The 22,175-nt window shown below is 33.9% G+C and overlaps 1 protein-coding gene and 1 long non-coding RNA gene across 2 annotated transcripts in view; one reads left to right on the forward strand and one right to left on the reverse strand.

Moving 5' to 3' along the window:
• LOC135223762 (glutamate receptor ionotropic, NMDA 3A-like) overlaps positions 1-22,175 on the forward strand; it is an 893,506-nt gene that overhangs the window by 430,096 nt on the left and 441,235 nt on the right. Inside the window, exon 4 of the mRNA XM_064262525.1 lies at positions 10,739-11,054. Within this exon, the coding sequence (XP_064118595.1) occupies positions 10,739-11,054 (316 nt within the window). The remainder of the gene's footprint in view (positions 1-10,738; positions 11,055-22,175) is intronic.
• Positions 3,008-6,853, reverse strand: LOC135224190 (uncharacterized). Its single transcript, XR_010316672.1, has 3 exons — positions 6,737-6,853; positions 3,320-3,488; positions 3,008-3,133 (listed from the first exon to the last, which is right to left on the reverse strand). It is a non-coding gene; the product is annotated as an uncharacterized LOC135224190 (long non-coding RNA).

Raw genomic sequence — 22,175 nt, forward strand, 5'->3', positions numbered from 1 at the left:
TATCTTCTTTTATTCTTATCTGAAGAACATTCTGACAAATCTCCAGTATGTTATGTGTCCATCACTTTAGGGGTTCCACCCCTTCATCATGCACACAGGGCGAAGTGTTGGGAACTTGGATCTAGTGGATGGGGGAACAGAGATCTGGCAATTTCAAAGAGAACTAACTTTTTGTATGTTCGTTTTGGGTAGTAGGTTTTCGGATAAGAACAGTTTCCAAAAAGTTACAAAAGGGGCGCTGAGAACCCATGGGGGTACACTTAGCCATATTTTTGTAAATGTTTTGGCAATCATATTTATGTATATACATACATACATACATACACACACACACACACACACACAACACATACATATATATATATGAACATATATATAGATACAAATATAGTATTATATAATATTATATATATATATATAATGTGTGAGCGTTAGGCCAAGAGTATCCCTTGATATCTTATTCGCTGCGCCTTGGGATTAACTGACAACAATGGGGAATTATAATTGATAAGTGCATCTGGCCAGGCCAGAACAAAAGGCCCAGGCTGGGGCTGGGGGTGAATCTCCTAACGTTATAATTCTCCTTCAGGGTAAATAACTCTGGAGGTTCAGTGAATTCGATGCTATGTTTTTATTTCTGACTTTATATACACGGAACACACACACACACACAGACATATATATATACTATATATATATATATATATATATATATATATATATATATATATATACACACACACAAGCGAATACCACAGGTTGGAAAATGATAGGCAGAAATCCAAGCGCTTTCATGTTTACTAAGACATTGTCAAGGAACGAATGAAATACAGTTGGAAAGAGAGTTATTAGGTAAACAAAAAGATCAAGAATACCAGATGATAATTGTCAAAAGGGTAAAATTAAATCTAATGAAGTCACGCTCATTTATTTTTTTTCGGATTTTTTAGCACGCACACACACACACACACACACACATATATATATATATATATATATATATATATATATATATATATATAATAAATATATATATATATATACTATATATATAATATATATATATATATATATATATATGAAGACAGCGAGAAAGTGAAATATTACTATTTGTCACTTTCTATACAGTGACGGACCGTTGCGTTTAATAATTCATGCGAGGATATGTAAATAGACTTATCTCGCATTTACTGTTAAAGAATATGCACATAATCCTTTTTACGACCTGCAGGGCTAACGTCCCTTTACACGTGGCAACAATACGACTGTGAATATCTTCTGAAAATGTTTCTGTGTTTCCTTCGTATAATTTCAGGACCTTCCTTCGATTGGCAGGAGAGGGGGGTGGGGGGGGGGAGGGTGGGGGAGGGGGGAGAAAAGGGCAAACGGAACGATGGCTTGCAAAGAAGCGAGTGCTATGGTGACTCGGAAAGGAGCAAAGAGTTATTTTTATTACTTTATTCTTAATGTTTTCTTCTTTTTTTTTTTTGTTTTTTTTTTTAGGCTAACCTGCTCTGACGCTCGTAATTTTCTATTTTGTGCGTACGATGATTTTAGTTTTTTGATTCGTTGTTGACATCTTAATGTACACAAACACACACACGCGGGCACCTATATATATATATATATATATATATATATATATATATATATATATATATATATATAGATATATATATATATATATATATATATATATAAATATATATATATATATACACTGTAAAAAAATTTTCCGTTGAAAAACGGTAAAAATCCTGGCAGTAATGTTGCCAAGCATTTACCGTTAAAAAAACGGGTCCCGTAATTTTTAATGTACCGTATTTTCTCCCGTATTTGAGAAAATACCGTATAAAATTTTAAACCGTAAAATTTACGGTTGGTTTTACCGTTAAGTTAACCAATAACATACCGTATAATTTACGGTTTAATATTTTTACGGGATTTTCTCAAATACGGGTGAAAAAATAAAATACATATATACAGGATGGGGCAAATCAAATGCCCGAGTTTTGATAGGCTATTAGGAAAAGTAAAACAATACTTACAGAATTATTTGTTGTTTTATTCGAATCAGTATACAATGCAGTTTGTGTGATCACTTTTTGAAGATGGCATCAGGAAGATGGTGGCCCGTCTGTAGCGATGAACTCTTGAAGGCAATGTCTGAAGTTTTCAGCTGCTCTTCGGCTCATCTCACTTTCGGCCACACAGTTTGGAAGAATTGAAGATGCGAATCCGGGAGGAAATCGCTACAATACTCCTCGAGATCTGCCGAAGAGCAGCCGAAAACTTCAGACATCGCCTTCAACTGTGCATCACGCTACAGATGGGCATCTCAGTCTTCCTGATGGCATCTTCAAAAAGGATCACACAAACAGCATTGTATACTGATTCGAGTAAAACAAATAATTCTGTAAGTATTGTTTTGCTTTTCCTAATAGCCCGATCAAAACTCGGGCATTTGATTTGCCCCACCCTGTATATCACTGCGCTACACAACCCCACCCGCCAAACTTTGGAGTGGCTAATTTAAGAAAAAAATAATCCTAAAAACATTTTTCATACCTTCCTTGTGGGGCCACATTTTATTAAACATTTGTAAATTTTACCAATAGTCATTTATACATGTTTTTTTACATTTATTTTTTGTAAAATTATAAATTACATCTCATACAATATCAAAACAGATAAAAACTAAAAACTTGGTAACCAAATCCTATACATGTAACATATTTATGTAAATTTATTTGACAGAGTATACAGTAAAACTTTTGGGATTTGTACATGATTTTTCTAATATTTCTTTGAATTTAATGTTAATATTTCTTTGCTTTTATGTTACAATTGAAAATAGTTAACCAAAAATTCCTTGTGCAGGTCATATATCCAATGAGAAAATAATGAGAAGATTAACTTTTAAAAAACTTTATTCTTGAAAAACAGATTTATAACTTTTTTAACACAAAATTTAAATTAACATTAATTATTTATACAGAGGAGTGTGGAATGCTTTTTCACTCCTTATTCCATAAGCTCATTGAACTTTAATATTCTTCAATGGGTGTGTGCCACGTTTTTCTTTGTTCTGGTATTTTTTGTCCCTTTTTCTGCATTTATTTTTCAGAAACACCTGTAAAAATGACAAGATATATGAACATAATGGTAAAAATATTGTAAAACAACTGCTCACACCACACATATTACAAAGTTACAGTACTATGAACATTTGTTTAAATAAAATAAACTTACTTCCTGATATTCTTAAATTAAAGAAAAAAAAAAAAAAACTCAAGTAACTTATCTTACAACAGCTTACCTCTGCATAAATTCCATTTTGACTGAAGACTTCTGATGGGTAATAAATATCATATATCAAAAATGCTGCGAAAACCATGGCCATCGCAGCACGAGTGAAGTCAAGTCTGAGTTGATGAATCTTCCATCAACTGCAACTATGAAGCGGATAGCCTGGAGCACCGATGTTCCTGAAAATTAAGCCTTGGTGAAATACTGTAACAATAGAATTTTGTAGTAGCATGTGTGGTGGGAATAGAAAGCATGAATTAGATGAGAAAACAGAGAAAAATGCCAATCTATATATATTATTTAAGTGAAGCATTGTTTATTGCAGAAACTGCCAGGAAAAAAAATATTTTCACAGTGGGTGACAATTAGAAGGCCAAACACTAACAACTGGTAGGAAGAGTAACTGATATTACATAAAAAAATTATGGATTTTACTAGACAGGACAGTTTATGGATATATCATGCATTAGAATGCAGATTAACAAATTATAAGGTCCCTGCGAGGAAGTTGCAGAATTCAAGTACTAATCATTGCACACATACACTAGTACATTCATACTATGAAAGGCAAAAATTTTGAGTTATATAGCATGGATAAATAGGAATAGGGCAAGTTTAAAGGTAGTGAATAGTGATGCAAAATAAAGACAAAGATCCGTGAACAATAGTATATTAGGAACAGCAGCAAGAAAAGTTGAGATGTGGAATTAGAGAGGATCATATGGAAGCATCACAAACAACAAAGAAAGGTATAAACTTTGAAATAAAATAAAGCATAAAGGTGGTTTCAAATTGAGAGATTCAGAGCATAACGCATGCAATGATAAGAAATCTTACTATAATGTATTAAGAGTTAGGAATGATCAGATTTAGTCACATGCAAATCTACTTATATAGTATAGTATATATTTAATAATTATATGATTTAATGACTTAGATAAAAAAAAACCTTCCCCAATTTTGCAAAATTCAAGCAGGCCTAGGATCTACCATTGTTAAAGAAAAAGTTATCACATTATTTACATAACTACTTTTAAAACTTCTGATTCTTCCAGAATGACAGATTGAGTATTTTTAAAATCATTAATAATCATGCTTAATTTAGGTTAAAATTGGTGTTGGCAAAAACAAAAAAAAAAAAAAACAAGTCCTTTTTGGAAATTTGGAAATGGCCACCCTAATACTAGGAGCTTCAATTCATTCCAGAGATGTATAACTTCAGTATTTGTAATAACTCTCTGCTATCATTTGTTTCATATTTCAATCACTATAGGCTACACAGAAATGAGATTAGTATGTGTATTTCATGCCCACTTGAGTGCTGTGAGCAAAATTTTTAAAAATACTCAATCTGTCATTATATATGTATATATATATATTACATATATATATACATATACATATATACACAATATATACTATATTACATATATATATATATATATATATATATATATATATAGATACATATACATATATATATATACATATACATATATATATATATATATATATATATATACATACATATATATATATATATATATATATATATATATATATATATATATATATATATACACACATATACATATATTACTATAAATATATATATATATATATATATATATATATATATATATATATATATATATATACATATATATATAACATATATATATACATATATATATATATATATACATATATATATATATATACATATATATATACATATATATATATATATATATATATATATATATATATATATATATAAAACTTGACTTGAATGTTTAAATCTCAAATAGTGTATGAATAAAGAACTGAAATTGATTAATATTTAAATGTATTGAAGATGGAACAATTTTATTACAATAACTGGGGTGAAAAAATTAACATTATTTCAGAAACTAAAGGAATTAGCAATCTGATGTTTACATTTTGCCCTTTTCCTTGCCATCTCTAAGAGTTTTCTGTTGGCTAGAAGTCTTTTGTAAATGGCTGGACAGATATAAGTACACTGCGGCTCCATGCCTAGTGTTCCTAACTGTGCCAACAGCCACTATATAAAATTATTGGCCTCATGAAAAAAAAAAAAAAATGGTTCTTTTGCCCATCAGTTCTCACTGTTTTCGTATATGTATTTGTTTATATTTTTAGCATTAATATTTTTATTTAGACAAACCCAAAAAGCAGGAGAAATTAGCGTCCTTCTTAAGGTGAAGCAGGACCGAGGACAGAATGCTCAAAAACAGGAGTGTCCTTCCTAAAGCAGGACGTCTGGCCACCCTACCTAATATGTAAGAAGAGGAATCTAGTCTAGGAAGTAATTTATTTAACCCAAGGTATTGTTTAAGCTGGCATAGGCTAATAATTATAATATAATCCACATTAAGCTAGTCATAAAAGATCTTGTTAAGTTTTCTCTCAACTCATAACCCTCCTGCAAACTGGTTTTCTCTTTAAATAGCCAAGACTATTTTGCTTGATATTCAGCCACGCTTTTTTTAAGCTAATATCAGGTATTCTTTTGAAAAAGGGATTGCCACTCTACCTTGTTATTCTGCACCTATGGTAGGTTAATACCACTCAAGGGTATAGGCTACATAAGACTGAACCAGAATATAGCCTTTACAAAGTCTAGAATACTATTTTTGCACTATGTCCTTTTTAAGTCTTTTCAAGTCTAATACATGGTATTACTTCTTTATTTAAATAAAAAGAACATATTATTGATTAATTATTCACACCTAAATGTACAGCTTACCAGATCCCATAAAGTTCACAAGTTACATAACACAATTACTTGCCATGTACCCATACAGTTAGGCTAGTGACTCCCACAGAAGAAAGGCTGCTATTTTCACCCAGACTGGTTTAGCCTACGATAAACAACCGAGAGGACTAGCTGTGGCCACCTTAACCATCTTAGAACCACCTTCAGAAAAAGTACTTTAACATGTCCTGATACCAGAGATGGGCACCAGTCACGATCAACGGTCGTGAAGCGAACACTCGAGACATGAGAACTCATGACTGGTACCCATCTCCTGTGTCAGGGCGTGTTGTTAAAAGTACTTTTCCTGAAGGTGGGTCCGAACACGGTTAACGTGGCCGCAGCTAGTCCACTCGGTTGTTTACCCTATAGGTATGTGGTCTAGGTTAACAATCTATGCTAATGGGATGTTTATCAAAAGTTTACCACATAGCTTCACTACACAATGTACGGTAATTGTACTTACTAGTCCTGGATTATTTATTGCCATCTAATTATACAGGTTGTATTAGGGGGAAATACTCGTCCCGCAAGCCGTCGACGGAGGCAGGGTCCATACATAATAGTCCTAATCTAATTATAGGCCGCAACTACAGTAAAGTTTTATCATATAAAATAAAAAAGCATACACCTGGTCTTAAAACTCACCTGATGCTGTTCACAACTTCACTCTTCGTAACAGTAGAAGAAACCACAAGAAGACATCTCTGATGAGCTGAGGGGATTCGTTGTTTTCAACTTTCAAGTGTTTTGTTTCGGCGCCTCCGCCCGCCAGAAATGAAAACACACGCATTGCGAAATGCGTATCTGATCGGGATAATCGTAGTATATATGATGTTTTTGGTCCTTTGAATATACAGTGGAATTTTATTTTGCCCGTTTCATAAAACGTAATGTTGGAAATGGTAAATGTACAAGTATATTATTATATTAATACACTAATAATTCTGTAGTTACATGGGTGGTAGCGGATGCGCCAACTTCATATGGACAGATGCCAATGCGATAATAATAAAACTAATAACTTCTACAATATTGTATTTTTAATGATTTAGTAGAAAATTTTAAGCTTTTAATGTTTCATATAGGCTTAGTCTTAACATTTAACACAATTCTGTCAGAAAATATTTAAGTTATATGAACCATTATGATAAGGACTATACCTCAATTACGGCCCTGCGACCGTAATTTTGGGCAGGATGTCTTATAGCAATGGTTTTACGGTAAATACCCGTAAAAGATATTAACAATTTACGATAAAACGGATGGCCACCCGTTTTCTGAAATACGGCTGGAAACCGTTTTATTTTTTACGGTAATTTTCTGATTAAAACTACGGGTTTTTTAACAGTGTATATATATATATAATATATATATATATATATATATATATATATATATATATATATATATATATATATATATATATATATACCACACTCCACACACACACACACACACAACATATATATATATATATATATATATATATATATATATATATATATATATATATATACTATATATATTTTTAGTGATTCAAGTTGACGTCTTACTGTACACACACACACACACACACACACACATAGTATATATATATATATATATATATATATATATATATATATATATATATATATATATATATGGGATGTACTTGAAACCTAATCCAGTAATTCATATAAGGTTTAAAAACGTAATCCAGTAAGTCTTATGACGTTCAACTCTAAGGGCTATGGTGCTGTTAAAGTCAGGAGAGCTAATGTATAACCAAACTATTAACATGGCAGAACACGGTTGTAGAAATAAAAGCAAACAAATGGCCAAAAAAATTGCGATAAGTAATATTTATAGGAAGAAAGAGGATGTACTAAAGATTAGTTAAAAGAAATTCTCGTGTGCAGACTATGCCTGCTGTGAATAAGAAGAAGAAGAAGAAAAATATATCACCTACGAAATCTGCCGATAAAGGGACCACCCACATAATTCTGAAATGTGATTCTAACATTCGAGGGGCTATTCATGGTAATGGCAACCAAGTTAGATTACGACAGTTTTCGCATGACAAGAGCGACATATATCATACGCTGGCTTGCTTTTACAATCAAGGAATGTGGGCTCACTAATTTGTTGGTTAACGGTAACCTTAAGATAGCTTAACGGTGGCACCTAATCTTTCTCAGGTGTGTGGGTTCAAGTCCCACAAAGAAAAGGAGCACAATTTTCATTTGTTTCTCCATGGGATGCAAGGAAGACGAGGGTGATCGTACTTGTAATTTTCGAGGAAATCCAGAAGTTCAAAGGTTACTGCGACTGATAAAGTATACACACACACACACACACACACACACACACACACCATATAATATATATAGATATATATATATATATATGTATGTATGTATGTATGTATGTATGTATGTATGTATGTATATATATATGGTAAAAAACGTGATTTTACTATAAGAGAATACCGAAGCACACTAGAAGGTAGAAATCTAGTACCAAGAGCTTTCACGTGCGTGGATAAAGGAGAAAGCAATTTTTACTAAACCTCAATCAGTTATTTTCCGTTGTATATGTTCACCATCAACATATATATATATGTATTACACACACACACACACACACACACACACATACATATCGCAGTTCCCTTAAAAGGGGTTGGCTCCATAAGTCACTTCTGCACTGAAGCTGAATCATGGTTAAAACGCCATGTAGTAAAACTTCCACATTGTCTACCAAACATTTATATATATATATATATATATATATATATATATATATATATCATATACATACATATATATATATATATAATATATATACATATATATATATATATATATATATATATATATAATATATATATATATATATTAGCGAATACCACTAGAAAATGACGAAAGAGCTGTACTTCTGCTTATCATTTTCCTGTGCTATTCCCTTATTTCTCGGAGTCCAACGTGCATCTACTGTGATTTTTTAAGGGTTATATATATATATATATATATATATATATATATATATATATATATAACGTACTCTTAGAGAGAGAAGAGAGAGAGAGAGAGAGAGAGAGAGAGAGAGAGAGAGAGAGAGAAGAGAGAGTCGCTTCAAATGGGACATGGCCTGCGCACCACCTATAGTTGAAGAATGAAGAGGGCGAGACGAATTTAAGAAAGAGTAATTCTACTCAAATAATAAATAACCCACCAAAAGTAACGGCACTAACTGCACAACTCAGCACTGCCACTTGATGTATTATTCACAAGACTGAAAAGTGATCCTAATTTATCAGGGTTAAATGTGCCTACATTTACCAAGCCTAAACTACAAACAAAGTGTTCTGTGCACACGAATTTTATCAATGAATTCACTTCTTATGTTACTATTATTTTGCTTTTCAATTTTTGGAGATTGAATTCTACTGCTAAAGGAGTTATCATTACACTTGGAAAGTGATATCACGAAAGGAATTAAAGTTACATTAAAATAATTATTAATGATTATCAAAACATGTCTTAACTCTCTTGCTGGCCAAACGATTACAATGACAATCTGGCTACGAGGTCGAATTAGTGTTTTGCCTGTATTTATATAAATTAGCCCTTTACCTTTAAAGAGTGAGGCTTTTATGTGTGTACTCCTTTTGTTCCTTAGCTACTACGAAACAAAGTTATATGACCATTGGCGCGTGTAGGTACTCGTGTGTGTGTATATATTTATGTATGTATATATATATATATATATATATATATATATATATATATATTTATATATATATATGTATATATATATATATATATATATATGTATATATATATAATAAAAAATAAAGATAAGAATCTCTTCAATTACGAATTGCGATTCACACAAACCATAATTTTTATGACAAAAATATTTTCCAGATATACTTCAAATTCTCCCCTTTAACTCCTCTTCTCATCCTCTCTAACAAAAAAGAGAGAGAGAGAGAAGAGAGAGAGGAGGGAGAGAGAGAACTGGAAGAGAGGGGGGGGTTGGGGTACAGAGAGAGGAGAGAGAGAGAAGAGAGGAGAGAGAGAGAGAAAGGCTTTCACACGAGTGGCGAAGACGCACACAAGCCTCATCCTAGACAAAGCATTTTCTAAATTCACAAAAAAAGTATTTTTTTTTTCCAGCTTCTTTGGAATATGAAAGTCAAATATTAAAAGTATTTTAGGTCTCTCCTTCCAAGAATAATGAGAAGCCAATTGTATGAGTGAAGTAGCTGGCGTGCGTGCCTAAGAATGCCGAATGTACGCAAAATACTTACATTTTTCTTGTTGCTTAGCGTTAGGAGAGAGAGAGAGAGAGAGAGAGAGAGAGAGAGAGAGAGAGAGAGAGAGAGAGAGTCAAGATAATATTCTGAACTGGAAAATCTTGGAAAGCGGTGGGGAGAGAGAGAGAGAGAGAGAGAGAGGTAGTCAAGATAATGTTCAGAACTAGAAAATCTTAGAACGCGTTAGAGAGAGAGAGAGAGAGAGAGAGAGAGAGAGAGAGAGAGAGAGAGAGTCAAGATAATGTTCAGAACTAGACAATCTTAGAACACGTTATAGAGAGAGAGAGAGAGAGAGAGAGTTTTCATCAACAACGACATTAATTTCCTTTTTTCCTGCTTTGCAGACAACTCAGAGAGAAGCTCGAATCAACAAGATCCACCTACCCCAACGCCACCTCCCTTCCGGGCATCATACCCTTTTTCTACGTGGAGAACCTGATGCCCAAGTCGTCGGGCTTGGGCACCCATTGGAACCGAATTGGCTACATCAACGGGTCCGCGGTCCAGATCAACACCATCTACTGGCCGGGTCGGGGACACAAAGGCATCAAGGAACACAGGAAGAAGCTGAGGGTAGCGCTGGCGGAGGCCCCGCCCTTCGTCATGACCTCGCCCCTCATCGAAAATACCACCTGCCTGCTTGGAGTCATGTGCCTCAAGGTGAGGATTAGAGGCTCTCTCCTCTCTCTCTCTCTCTCTCTCTCTCTCTCTCTCTCTCCTGAATAAGTAACAATTAGAGTGAATGTATTTAGAGTGATATAATATTGTTTTTTGGATTCATAAACCTTTCTTTGGGAATTTATAACATTAAGCTCTCTCTATCTATCTATCTATCTATCTCTCTTAACCTGGGGGAAATTTACATAACATAATATAAACATTACAACGAAATTCATGCAGATAATGATCAAAATGAACATATGTAAATAGGGAAATGTGATTGTACTATTGAATCGCAAGTCTTAAATGAGAGTCTGTAGCATCAAAGACCCCCCCCCCCCCCCCACCATCCCTCTCTCTCTCCCCCAAACCTCAGTACCCGATTTTATATATAAAAAAAAATCACGTTGAAAAATAAATATTTTTGAAACTTCTACTCATAAACTACATTTTAAAAATTTGCTATATGGGGATTCGACAATGTCTGTACCCCTTTGATGTTTACAATTGATGGACAGTCAATTTATTTGGTCAACTACTGTAACAGAACATTCACTCTAATTTTTGGAAGGGCTACTGAAAACAGTTCCGATATTATTGGAAAAAATTAGTTCTCTAACGCGATTCAGTTCTTTGTAAGAGTGAGAGCACAAATAAATAAATAACCAAAAATGTCTTTAAAGGCTAATTAACTAAACAATGGGAATAATCATTACTACTCAACATTATTGTCACAAGCTTGAATACAATTTTAGAGCCTAAATAAGTAAGCAACGAGAATAGAACAAAACTGAGTTTATTTTAGAAACACAAATCTCTCTTTATGCAGTCATCATGATAACAGTATTGAAGCAATCGCTAGAAATAGGATGAGATTTTTTCTCCTAAACTAAATTCCTGTCCCTGCTAGAGTTACATTTAGAGAGAGAATTTCAGCATATTTGTTCTAGCAGAATCAGTTATTTATTTCTAGCACCACCAATTAACGCAAAGCCTGTGAAATTCAAAAGAAACCAACAATTCAATTGTATTTATATATACACATACGACTTCACATATTAAAGGGGGGGTAAATTTTATAGCTATCTTTATGTATACAGTTCATTTAATGAATAAAAAAAGCAACAACGATGCTGCAGGCAAAAACATCAAGTTTATTTTCGTCTCCTGTCTAACATTTCAGATCAATTTCCTACGCCTACGAGAGAGAGAGAGAGAGAGAGAGAGAGAGAGAGAGAGAGAGAGCAAACACTTTTCCTGAAATATGAAGTGAATAATGGAATTTATCCCAGATAAAAAAAAAATCCCCCACCTATTAATTACCAGCAACTACAGAGAATCCTGGTTTGATTCTCACTTCAGGTGCCTGCTGCGTGTTTGTATGATTTCGTGTATATACATTTGAAAAAGGCCAATTAAACGAGTGAGTGCAACAAAGCACGATTCCCAGGCACTGTGTTGTGTTTATATCTGCTTTAACAAAATGGCATAAAATATTAAACCTTGTTTTCAATTGCTATTTTTAGCAGTATTGTCTTTATGAAAATCAGTCAGTATAAAAAATTCAACAAATGAACTTTACAAGCAATATGTTATCATAATCCTCTCTCTCGTCTCTCTCTCTCTCTCTCTCTCTCTACTCTCTCTCTCTCTCTCTCTCTCTCTATCTCTTCTTCTCTCCTTCATTTAATATATTATATATATATATATTATATATATATATATATCTATATATATATATATATATATATATATATATATATATATATATATATATATATATATATAATATGATGAAGAATACCATTTCACAATTTTCTAGCAAGAATGTATTTGGAGACGTTAAAATGTTAAATAATTTTTCTTGTGTACAACAACAAGTATCAAATTGCTAAAATGCCGATAACTGTCATGTGCCTGACATCTTACGACGAGAAATATTCAAAAACTAATTTAAAAGTGAAGCAATATCCAGGCTTCGGCCAGAATATTTGGATATATTATATTACACGCTATCATTGGCAATATAGGTTTAAGTGTAAAAAACAACCTTACTCCTATTCTAAAAATCTGCTGAGTTTGGAAGATAGAAAGGAGCCAGGGTGAATGTTGGTAGAAGAGGAGTTAATGTAATCTTAAGAATGGTTTATGGAGTCATCATTAAGACAGACAATGTGCGTTAATCTTATTAGTATTATTTCAATTAGTGAAACGTATTCACATGGAATAAGTGCACAGGTCTTCATTGACTTGAAATTCAAGTTTCCAAAGAATGTTGGTTTCAACCTACCACACTACAGCAATAACTGATCATGATTTCTCATCGCCCTGGGGAAACGCGAATCAGTGAATCTGAGTGGCATTCCACGACACTAACCACTATACCAGATTCAGGGTATGGAGAAAAAAAAGAAATGCCGTAGGATATAATGAGAGTACACGTGAGAGGCTGTTTTTACAGTGATTATTGTGTAATTTTTGGTGAATATGGCGTGCAAGATAATGAAATCAGGTGAATAGAATAGTTGAACTTTGATGCTATACTTTAGTATGACGATGAAGGTGATAAAGGTGATTGCAATAATATCAGCGTATAACATTACCTAGCAGAGATGAAAGGTGTAAGCAGGATGACCCCAGGAGTAACAGCAGAGGAAGATTGTGGTTTTAGGCAAAGAATAGGTTGCACGTATAAAGTGCTCGTTAGAAAGAAGGATGAGTTATGTGAGAAACTTGAGAATAATGGGAAAGGGCTTTAGTACGTGTCACGCAGGGGCCTTAAAAAAGCTTATAATGGAATGGATGGCGAGGCAAGGTGGAAAGTACTGAAGATGTATTACAAAGAAGATAAGTTGAAGAGGGAATATAAAAGTTTCCATGTCAGAATTTAGACTTGTCTTGGAATATGCAAATAGGAGAACGGGTCCGGTGTAACAATGGGTGTGTTTTGTCTTCATATCAGTTTGCACTATTTATGAAAGGTGAGGTGGGAGAAGACAAAGGGAGAACAATACATGTGAGTGTAAACTTGTGGGATTAAAAAAGGGGTCGTGAATATAGTTTCGAATGGATGATGCTAGCGAAAGATGGAATGCCTACGGAGACAATAAACACAACAAAGAATACACTAGTAAAGAAATGTGAACAAGTTTCCAAGAGGTTAAAGTTGAGAGTAACTGAAAGCAAGATTAAGGTTCTGATGGTAAGTGGAGACCAGCAAGATAAAGAAATGAATGTTAGTTTCACTGATAGCAGAGCGGAATTAATGGTAAAATGGTAATGAAGGTGAAAGGATGGATTAATTTGTTATTGACATAGCTTGGACACATGAAAAGAATCGAGGACGGTAGATATTTAGATTTATGAAAAGGGTGCACAGATATTTAGAGTAAATACAGGATGAGGCAAAAAGTAGGTACATCACAGGAAGAAAAAGTTAGAACTCCAACAAAAAGCTTACCAATGAAATTGGAGTGCCCATGAAAGCAAAGACAGGAACGAATAAAGTGACTGTTGAGCAAAAACACCTTCGTGGGAATTTTTGATGAAAAATGTGACTGAAAGAGAAAGATGGAAATTATAGAGGTAAAGTCATTGTCTGACATAAAGGAGTAAGATTTTCAAGGGTGACAAATGCAGAGATCGGACAAAGACGTGGCAGAAGTGTAGAAAGGGCATAATAACTTTTTGATATATAGGACGTATAACTCAGTAGTCTTGGGAGGAACGAGAGTCAAACTGAGAAGGTCCTTATGGTGTGGAGTTGGCGTTGCTAGAGAATGGATTTCATTTTCTGTAAAGGAAAGTGTACCCATAAGTTTGAGTTGAATGGCTCGAAGGGTGGCTGAGAAGATCTCTTATCCTTCCCAGTCTCCCAGGCGAATATGAATTTAATATCAATGGGTATTAATGGGTATGAATGGCTTATACCAGAGCACAAAAATGCCACAGGTGATTCAGACAAAATAACCATACATATACATGTGCGTGTCAACAAAAAGGAATGAAATTTCCAGTCTCCAGGAAACTGAAGTTGTCGCCATAAACAACTACCTAATAAAAGAACAGATTCCATCTCGACATGTAATAGTGAGGAAGAATTCCTCAGCGAATACCTGTGATACTCCCAATATGCGTCAAATAACAGACTCTGGATCGTCGCGATCACTGAACTCAGCCGGAACTCTCCCACGCCTTCACAGCTCATACATAAGCTACCTGTATCTACCTGACTGGTAATACAGCGTATCGACGAGGGTGATTCGATAAGTAATATACGTCTCTACACCATGTAACTTTGAGTAGTGACTTCCAGCTCTACATAGTCTCTACAATACAGCTCTGTAAATTAAGTAACACCATTAATACTCTATCTCCTCTGCACATATATCTATCTGTCTGGGAGAAAAACAAGGATGCCGGATTCAAGTGAGAGAAAACAGGAGGATGTTCACAAAGAAATCTGAGTGTATAGGGAATAAAAAGGGTTGAATAGGTGAGAAATGTAGACTCGACGATGATCAGGTAAAAAGGTTGGTAAGGGTCAAGAGATGGCTCCAATGGCTCAATGGCTCCAGAGTGCTTTGAAGTGGCCTCGAGTGAGCAGACGACGATGTCATTAGGGAGAGACGGCTTAAAGTGCTTAGCTTACATGAATGGGAGAGCTGCTGATTCTGAAGGACCTCCACGTCCATGAAGCGTGTGATTACGCAGCAAATAAAAGGCGATCGGTGTATTGCGAACAGCGGCGACAGCTCGATGTCCTTCAATGAAACAGCCTCTCTCTACCTATACTTTAAAGAAGGCTCATCGTCATAGCATCGACCGTTCAAATCTTTGTCGTTTCTCTAGGCTCATTTTCTAATCTCTTGCTTTCCAAAAACTTCACAAAGAATAACTACATGTCAGACTTTCAGCAAGAATTTTATATAACTGAGGTTGTTAACCTCATGACTTGCCATACTGATGATATTCACGGGGCTATTTGCCAAAAGCGTCGTACATTCATTAAAAGTAAAATTAATGTCGTACAATGTATAAATAGCTTACCAAGAACAATGCCCTGATACCAAATGAACTTTAAAAAATACCTTTGAAACCCGTCGTTCGTTTTTCCTTTTTTTAAAATCCAATGTTGAAAAGAGGGAAGTTCTCGCACTCGTCTTGACCGAAAGCGAAAACTACCAAATGGAAGAAACTATAAAGAACCAGAGGGCTTTTATATCTTCTTTCTCTGCTTTCGGACGGACGGGAAAGTCACCAGTAAACATTTTTATTGAACATCAGAGATAAAATATTCTCCAATATCCTGACTTGGGTTCGCGGATATGTGAGGTTAAAGAGTTCTTTAACTGTGTGATAAAGCTTTCATTCTACCCTTGGACCACTGGAAACGAGAGAGAGAGAGAGAGAGAGAGAGAGAGAGAGAGAGAGAGAGAGAGAGAGAGAGAGAGAGAGTTTAAAAGTTTAAACATAAACTTCTTCAAAATTCTCGATTCGGCTTAACTTACATAGTCAACCCCATTGCAAATGAAGATGACATGATTCTAACGCGTCAAGTTTTCAAAACTAATTTTGTATAGCTTTGCTAATTTTTTTTGAGCTTCGTCATTGGTAGCTGTTACTTAACCTTGAACTTTTCATTTAATTTTTTAGTCTGGTGAATTGACCCTAATAATGACCTATTCCCACCCAGTTCTCGAGCAAAGGGTGTTTAATCCTACGTTCGAAATCTCTCTGCCATAAGTACCGCCATCAGAAAGTTGAAGCCAATTAAAGGCAAACACTGAGGGCAATTTTTGCAAAGTGAAACACAGAGAAAGGGAACGAAAAGCGTCGTAATGAAATGAGCACATTACTATCAGAATGAAAACTTAGAAATATACTGATTAATTTCGAAATCAGGTTTTAACATACTACAGGAAATATCGATTCTTAAGCAATAGTAGAAATTAATGTTAGAATACCAACTAAATTTCCAAACAAATATATAGTTTCAGTTTTAAATGAATGACGCGTTCGGGTAAAATGTAAAATTTCTAATACTGGAAGTAGTGCAGTGCTTGAATAATCGTTTTTTTCATTATTCATAATTATCTAATTATATATTTTTTTCTTAAAAGAATGGAACTTGGGTAAACACTCAAACCTCCATTACAGGTAATAACTCAAGGGCTACCAAAAGTCAAAATTCCTTAGAGTAAAAAGAAACTCCAAACATAAAATATAAGAACTCAGGAAAGTCTTATTAATTCATCAGAAAGCTGCTTCAGCGAGCTAAATCATTAGCCAAAAAGCTTCCAATGACCAAAGGTTCATTTACAAGCATTCAACGACTCAACGATTGCATGCGTCGGCAAGGCATTCAGAATAAAATCAGAATAAAATCAGAATAAAAGCAAACTCCAAAATAAGACGCACAATAACCGTAAAAATATGCGTAATAAAGTTAGAAAAGATTGCAGTCTATCAGAAACCGTTCCTATGAGGAAAAAAAAAAATAAATAAATAAAAAACTTTAGAGTATACCCAAAATCTCCCAGTAAACAAGGCAGTGCCATTTTCAACATTTTTTTTATTTGAAGGGCCAGAAAACCCAACCGATATATCCGAAAACTTCCAATAAGCCAAAACAAATCACTCACTGTACAAGACATCTTTAGGGACGCTCGTGAAACCTTTCAATAGAAAGCAAAGCCTTGCAATACCCAGAAACCATCTTAAAATAACAGAAACCATTTTATTAAGCAGAATACCAGAAACGTTTTCGATAAACTACCACCCACCCAAAACAAAAGATACTCTCAATGTATCGAAAAGCTTTTCGATAAACCAGAAAACCTTTCAGAATACAAAAGACTTTCAAGAAGACAACGAAAAATTCCCAATACATCAGATGCTTTCACTGAGCCAGAAGATTTCTCAGTATACCAGAAGTCCCTCCATGAAGTCAGAAAACTTCTCGGTGTGCTGAAGGCCAAATACAATAACGGACACCATCTCAGTACGTTATAGAACTTCCAAATCCACAAATTAGAAAATCACAATGCACTAAACACACTTAAATTCCTCTAAACACCTGAAACCTTCATTAATCAGAAACAAGTATCTTCCGACACTTTTCATGTGAGTCCTAAAAACATATGTTCACCTCAGAAACCCCTTAAATGAAACAGGAAGTTTCTCATTATATTAGAGCCCTTCTAAATGAACCATGAAACCTCTCACCACACCGATAAACCTTCAAATATGCCAGGAAAAAACCTTCTGATCAATCAGAACACCTCCAGTAAACCGTCATGATAAGCCAATTGTCCTCTGCTTATAAATAATGGCCTTTCACTTACCTAAAACCCAACATGCCTAAAAACAGCGGTGTCTTTCAAAGAGCATTATCTTGAAAAATCTCCAAATAAACTAACCGAAACCCGTGAAAGTTAAATGGAACAATTTTCAAAAGATTTCGCCCTGGCGCTTATCTGCTATCCAATTCCTGCAATCTGCGAGAAAAAATGACAATAAAGTCAATAACTTTATAACTGACTTCCAATAGGATTTCAAACTTTTAAGAATTTATCTAGACGTAGCGAATGACCCTATGGTTCGGAATCCTTTCTCGACGAGAGAGAAAAAGAGAGAGACCTGACAAAATAAAGAACGAATCAGATTTAAGCTAAGGATTTACGTTTCATTAAAATGTAAGAGAGAACTGTTCATATCAAGTGGAGGGAGTATGTAGCATTTTTCCAAAGTATTTGTTACTAGTCGATCAATCCATCGAATGGATATAGCAATCGCTGCCTGTTGCTACATAGAAAGTTTCAGCACAATTTTTTGAACGTCACTGAAATAACTTATAATATAGCAGTCAGAATATAATAAAATCATATCCATACAAAATATATAAAAGTGATATATACACGATTACAGCACTAGCAGTTAATCTTTTTCTAGTCCTTTAATTGAACGCAGGAAATTCCACACAGTACCAAAATTCATTCCAAGGACTAACTAACAACACCCCCACCCCCCGCAACTCTCACATTACCGAAGTCGATAAGACAGACAAAACATTAAACATATTTTCAATATGCCCAAAGTATTCCACAAGCAAATACATAAAAAATCGGAGGCAATGAACTTGTAATGACGAAATCAAAACCGCAAATAATTGAGAGAGATTTAATAACAGCATTGAATCAGTTACGGTTTTCGTTCATGAAGGACGTAATTAACATAAGAAAAGAAAACAAAAAATGTACGTCATTAAGCTCCTCTTTCATTCAGCAGGAAACTGATGTTGAAGCAATAAACAGCAAGGACGATAACACTAAGCTTAGCAATTTATTAGAAAAATGGATTTAGATGCAGACTCAGATCCATATCAAAATCTAGTCATATGTTTAATAATAATAAAAAAAATGCTTTTATTAGTTTTCAGGTAATCATGCTACAAAATACCAACAGTGGGAGTAACAATAGAATATAATAACAGCAACAACAGAGAATGTATAGAAAAACGAAATCTGTATATCAGTTCTATATCCCACAAAGCAGAACGTGTAATTAACCCTGACTTTAGCATGAAATATATTTTTCTATGCCTCTCAACCAGGTATTACTCTTCCTGTAATTCCCAACCGTAGCTGACTCCAGTTGTAAATTAAGCTGGCCTTATACAAGCCTGGGCTATTACTACTTAGCAGCCACAGATAGTGACAGCAAATACTTTGCATTGCATGAAGTTCCATTTCATCTGTTGCTTTTTGTATCTTTCTACTCAGCTATTCAACTTCTTTATTTGGCCAATTTTTCACTTGCCATTAAGAATAAGTCTTTCTGTTCACAACTATAGTTGTCTAGATAATCTCGGTGGTGTCGTTAAACCACAAAATAATAATAATAATAATAATAATAAAAAAAAAATAATAATAATAATAATAATAATAATAATAATAATTCCGTAAAAAACTAACAAGTATGGAGACTAAAACAATTTGCTTTACTAGAGCTAAAAGAGTTGATATAAAAAAGAGGAGATGCCAATTACAAGTAACACGAGAAACACCGTCATATATAATTAAAATCATTCATAATAATTATTGTAATTTATACTTCAAATTAAAGAGCATTTTATACGCATTCATAAACGGTGCAGAGCATGAAAAACATAAGCTCTTTTCATGAATTATTGCTGTCATATCCACTTTAATAACCTTTTTATTTCTATCTAATTGGTTAGAAATACAATGCGCTTTGAAAGCACTTTCATCAATAGCAAGCACAGAGGTTTCCAATACGAAGTGCCCTTTTTATCTATTTGAGGGGGGTTGGTGTTTTCGTTCTACAATTTCTGTCTCTTTCTCTCTTTCCAGATTAGCGTTGCAATTTGTTCGCATTAGTCGGAATTTCTTCGTGAATCCGTTTCTAAATAATTAGACAAGGTATTCTAACGAATTACAACTAAATAAATATCGTCTTTGCAACTGCAATTCTGAAAACGTTCTTATATAGGGTTTACTTACAAGGGATATATTTTCTAATTTAAAATTACCCTGATATGTAAGTAAACAACAAAATAAGCTTGCATAAAGGGTCAGTAAATAAGTTGAGCTATTCGCCAACCACACCCAACGATGATGTTTCTACCTAGTAATCTATAATAAGAGAATTTTAGGATCTATCCACCGAACTGTAGACCTTCTGGAAACAATGGGCAAAGATGCTCAGAGCATTTAGAATTTTTCGAAATTATCTGGCGAAACCTATATAAAAAATAAAATGGACATCCTCTGGCCAAACTGATAAAAAATAAAAAGGAAATCCCTCTACCTTCAAACTACAACAATAAAAGTGAATTTATCAAAGGAAATCTCTCTAACGTCAAACTACAACAATGAAACTGAAATTATCGAATCTTCTTCTTCCTTAGGAGATTATAAATAAGACTGATATATAAATGAGATCTCAATCCCAATTAGACAGGAAAACCTTTTCCCGAACAATTCGGTCTCACCGACTCCCATTTATTGACTTCAAAGTTGACAATTTACCCTAAACAACGTGTTAACAGTATAACATTTCAAGCTGGAAAAGAAAAATGTTTACTTCACTTATCCACAGCTTGTTTTCTGCGTAGCTAACATCTCCAGTGCTAGCGAAATTGGGGCTAACTCGGCAAATCATATTATACCTCAAGGTTCAACCTTCACTGTCGAAAGCTGTAACTAGGTAAGGTTGTGCCTTGAGGAAAGAAACACAGAGGCACGCTATATATATATATATATATATATATATATATATATATATATATATATATATATATATATATATACATATATATAATTATACTACATTTTATGAATATGAATGCGCTTTGATGGGTGAATTTGATTTGTTTAAAAGAGTAAATTTTGCTTATTTTAATGTACTCGTTTGTGCATGCATGTAAGTGTGCTCTAGTGGGTATAATTTTTAACGGCCTTTATAGATTTTTAATGAATAATATTTTAACATAATTCAGTTTTAGCCGCTCAGTACTTTTACCATTTTATTCAATTTTTCATAGAATTCCCTGACGATGTGATTATGAGTCATGAAACGTAGGAAGCAATAAAAGAAATCCCCAGCGTATTCCTGCCCTTGAGTGTGTGTGTGTGTGTGTATATACATATATAATATATATATATATATATATATATATATATATATATATATATATATGTATGTATGTATGTATATATGTGTGTGGTGTGTGTGTATGTATCACAGAACTACCTCGACAACCTTAGAGTTGAGAGTTGTACGAACAGTGGAAAAATTTCATCAGATACCCGGAGCAGTATATGGTAGAAAAATCTGTAATGCTATTAACAGAGCTGAGTGACCCTAAAAACTGACTTTTAAAAGAGAGAGAGAGAGAGAGAGAGAGAGAGAGAGAGAGAGAGAGAGAGAGAGAGAGAGAGAGAGAGAGAGAGAGAGAGAATGTAAAAATATTTATTTTTTTTAGTTTAATATGATAGATAATTTATGTCGTGATTACACTGTGTGGCCTATAAAGATAACAATCAGCTGCTCTTATTACTTCAAGTTAGAAAATCATAATATAATAAATCACATAAT

This window comes from Macrobrachium nipponense, chromosome 10, assembly GCF_015104395.2.
Source record: "Macrobrachium nipponense isolate FS-2020 chromosome 10, ASM1510439v2, whole genome shotgun sequence".
Taxonomy (NCBI): domain Eukaryota; kingdom Metazoa; phylum Arthropoda; class Malacostraca; order Decapoda; family Palaemonidae; genus Macrobrachium; species Macrobrachium nipponense.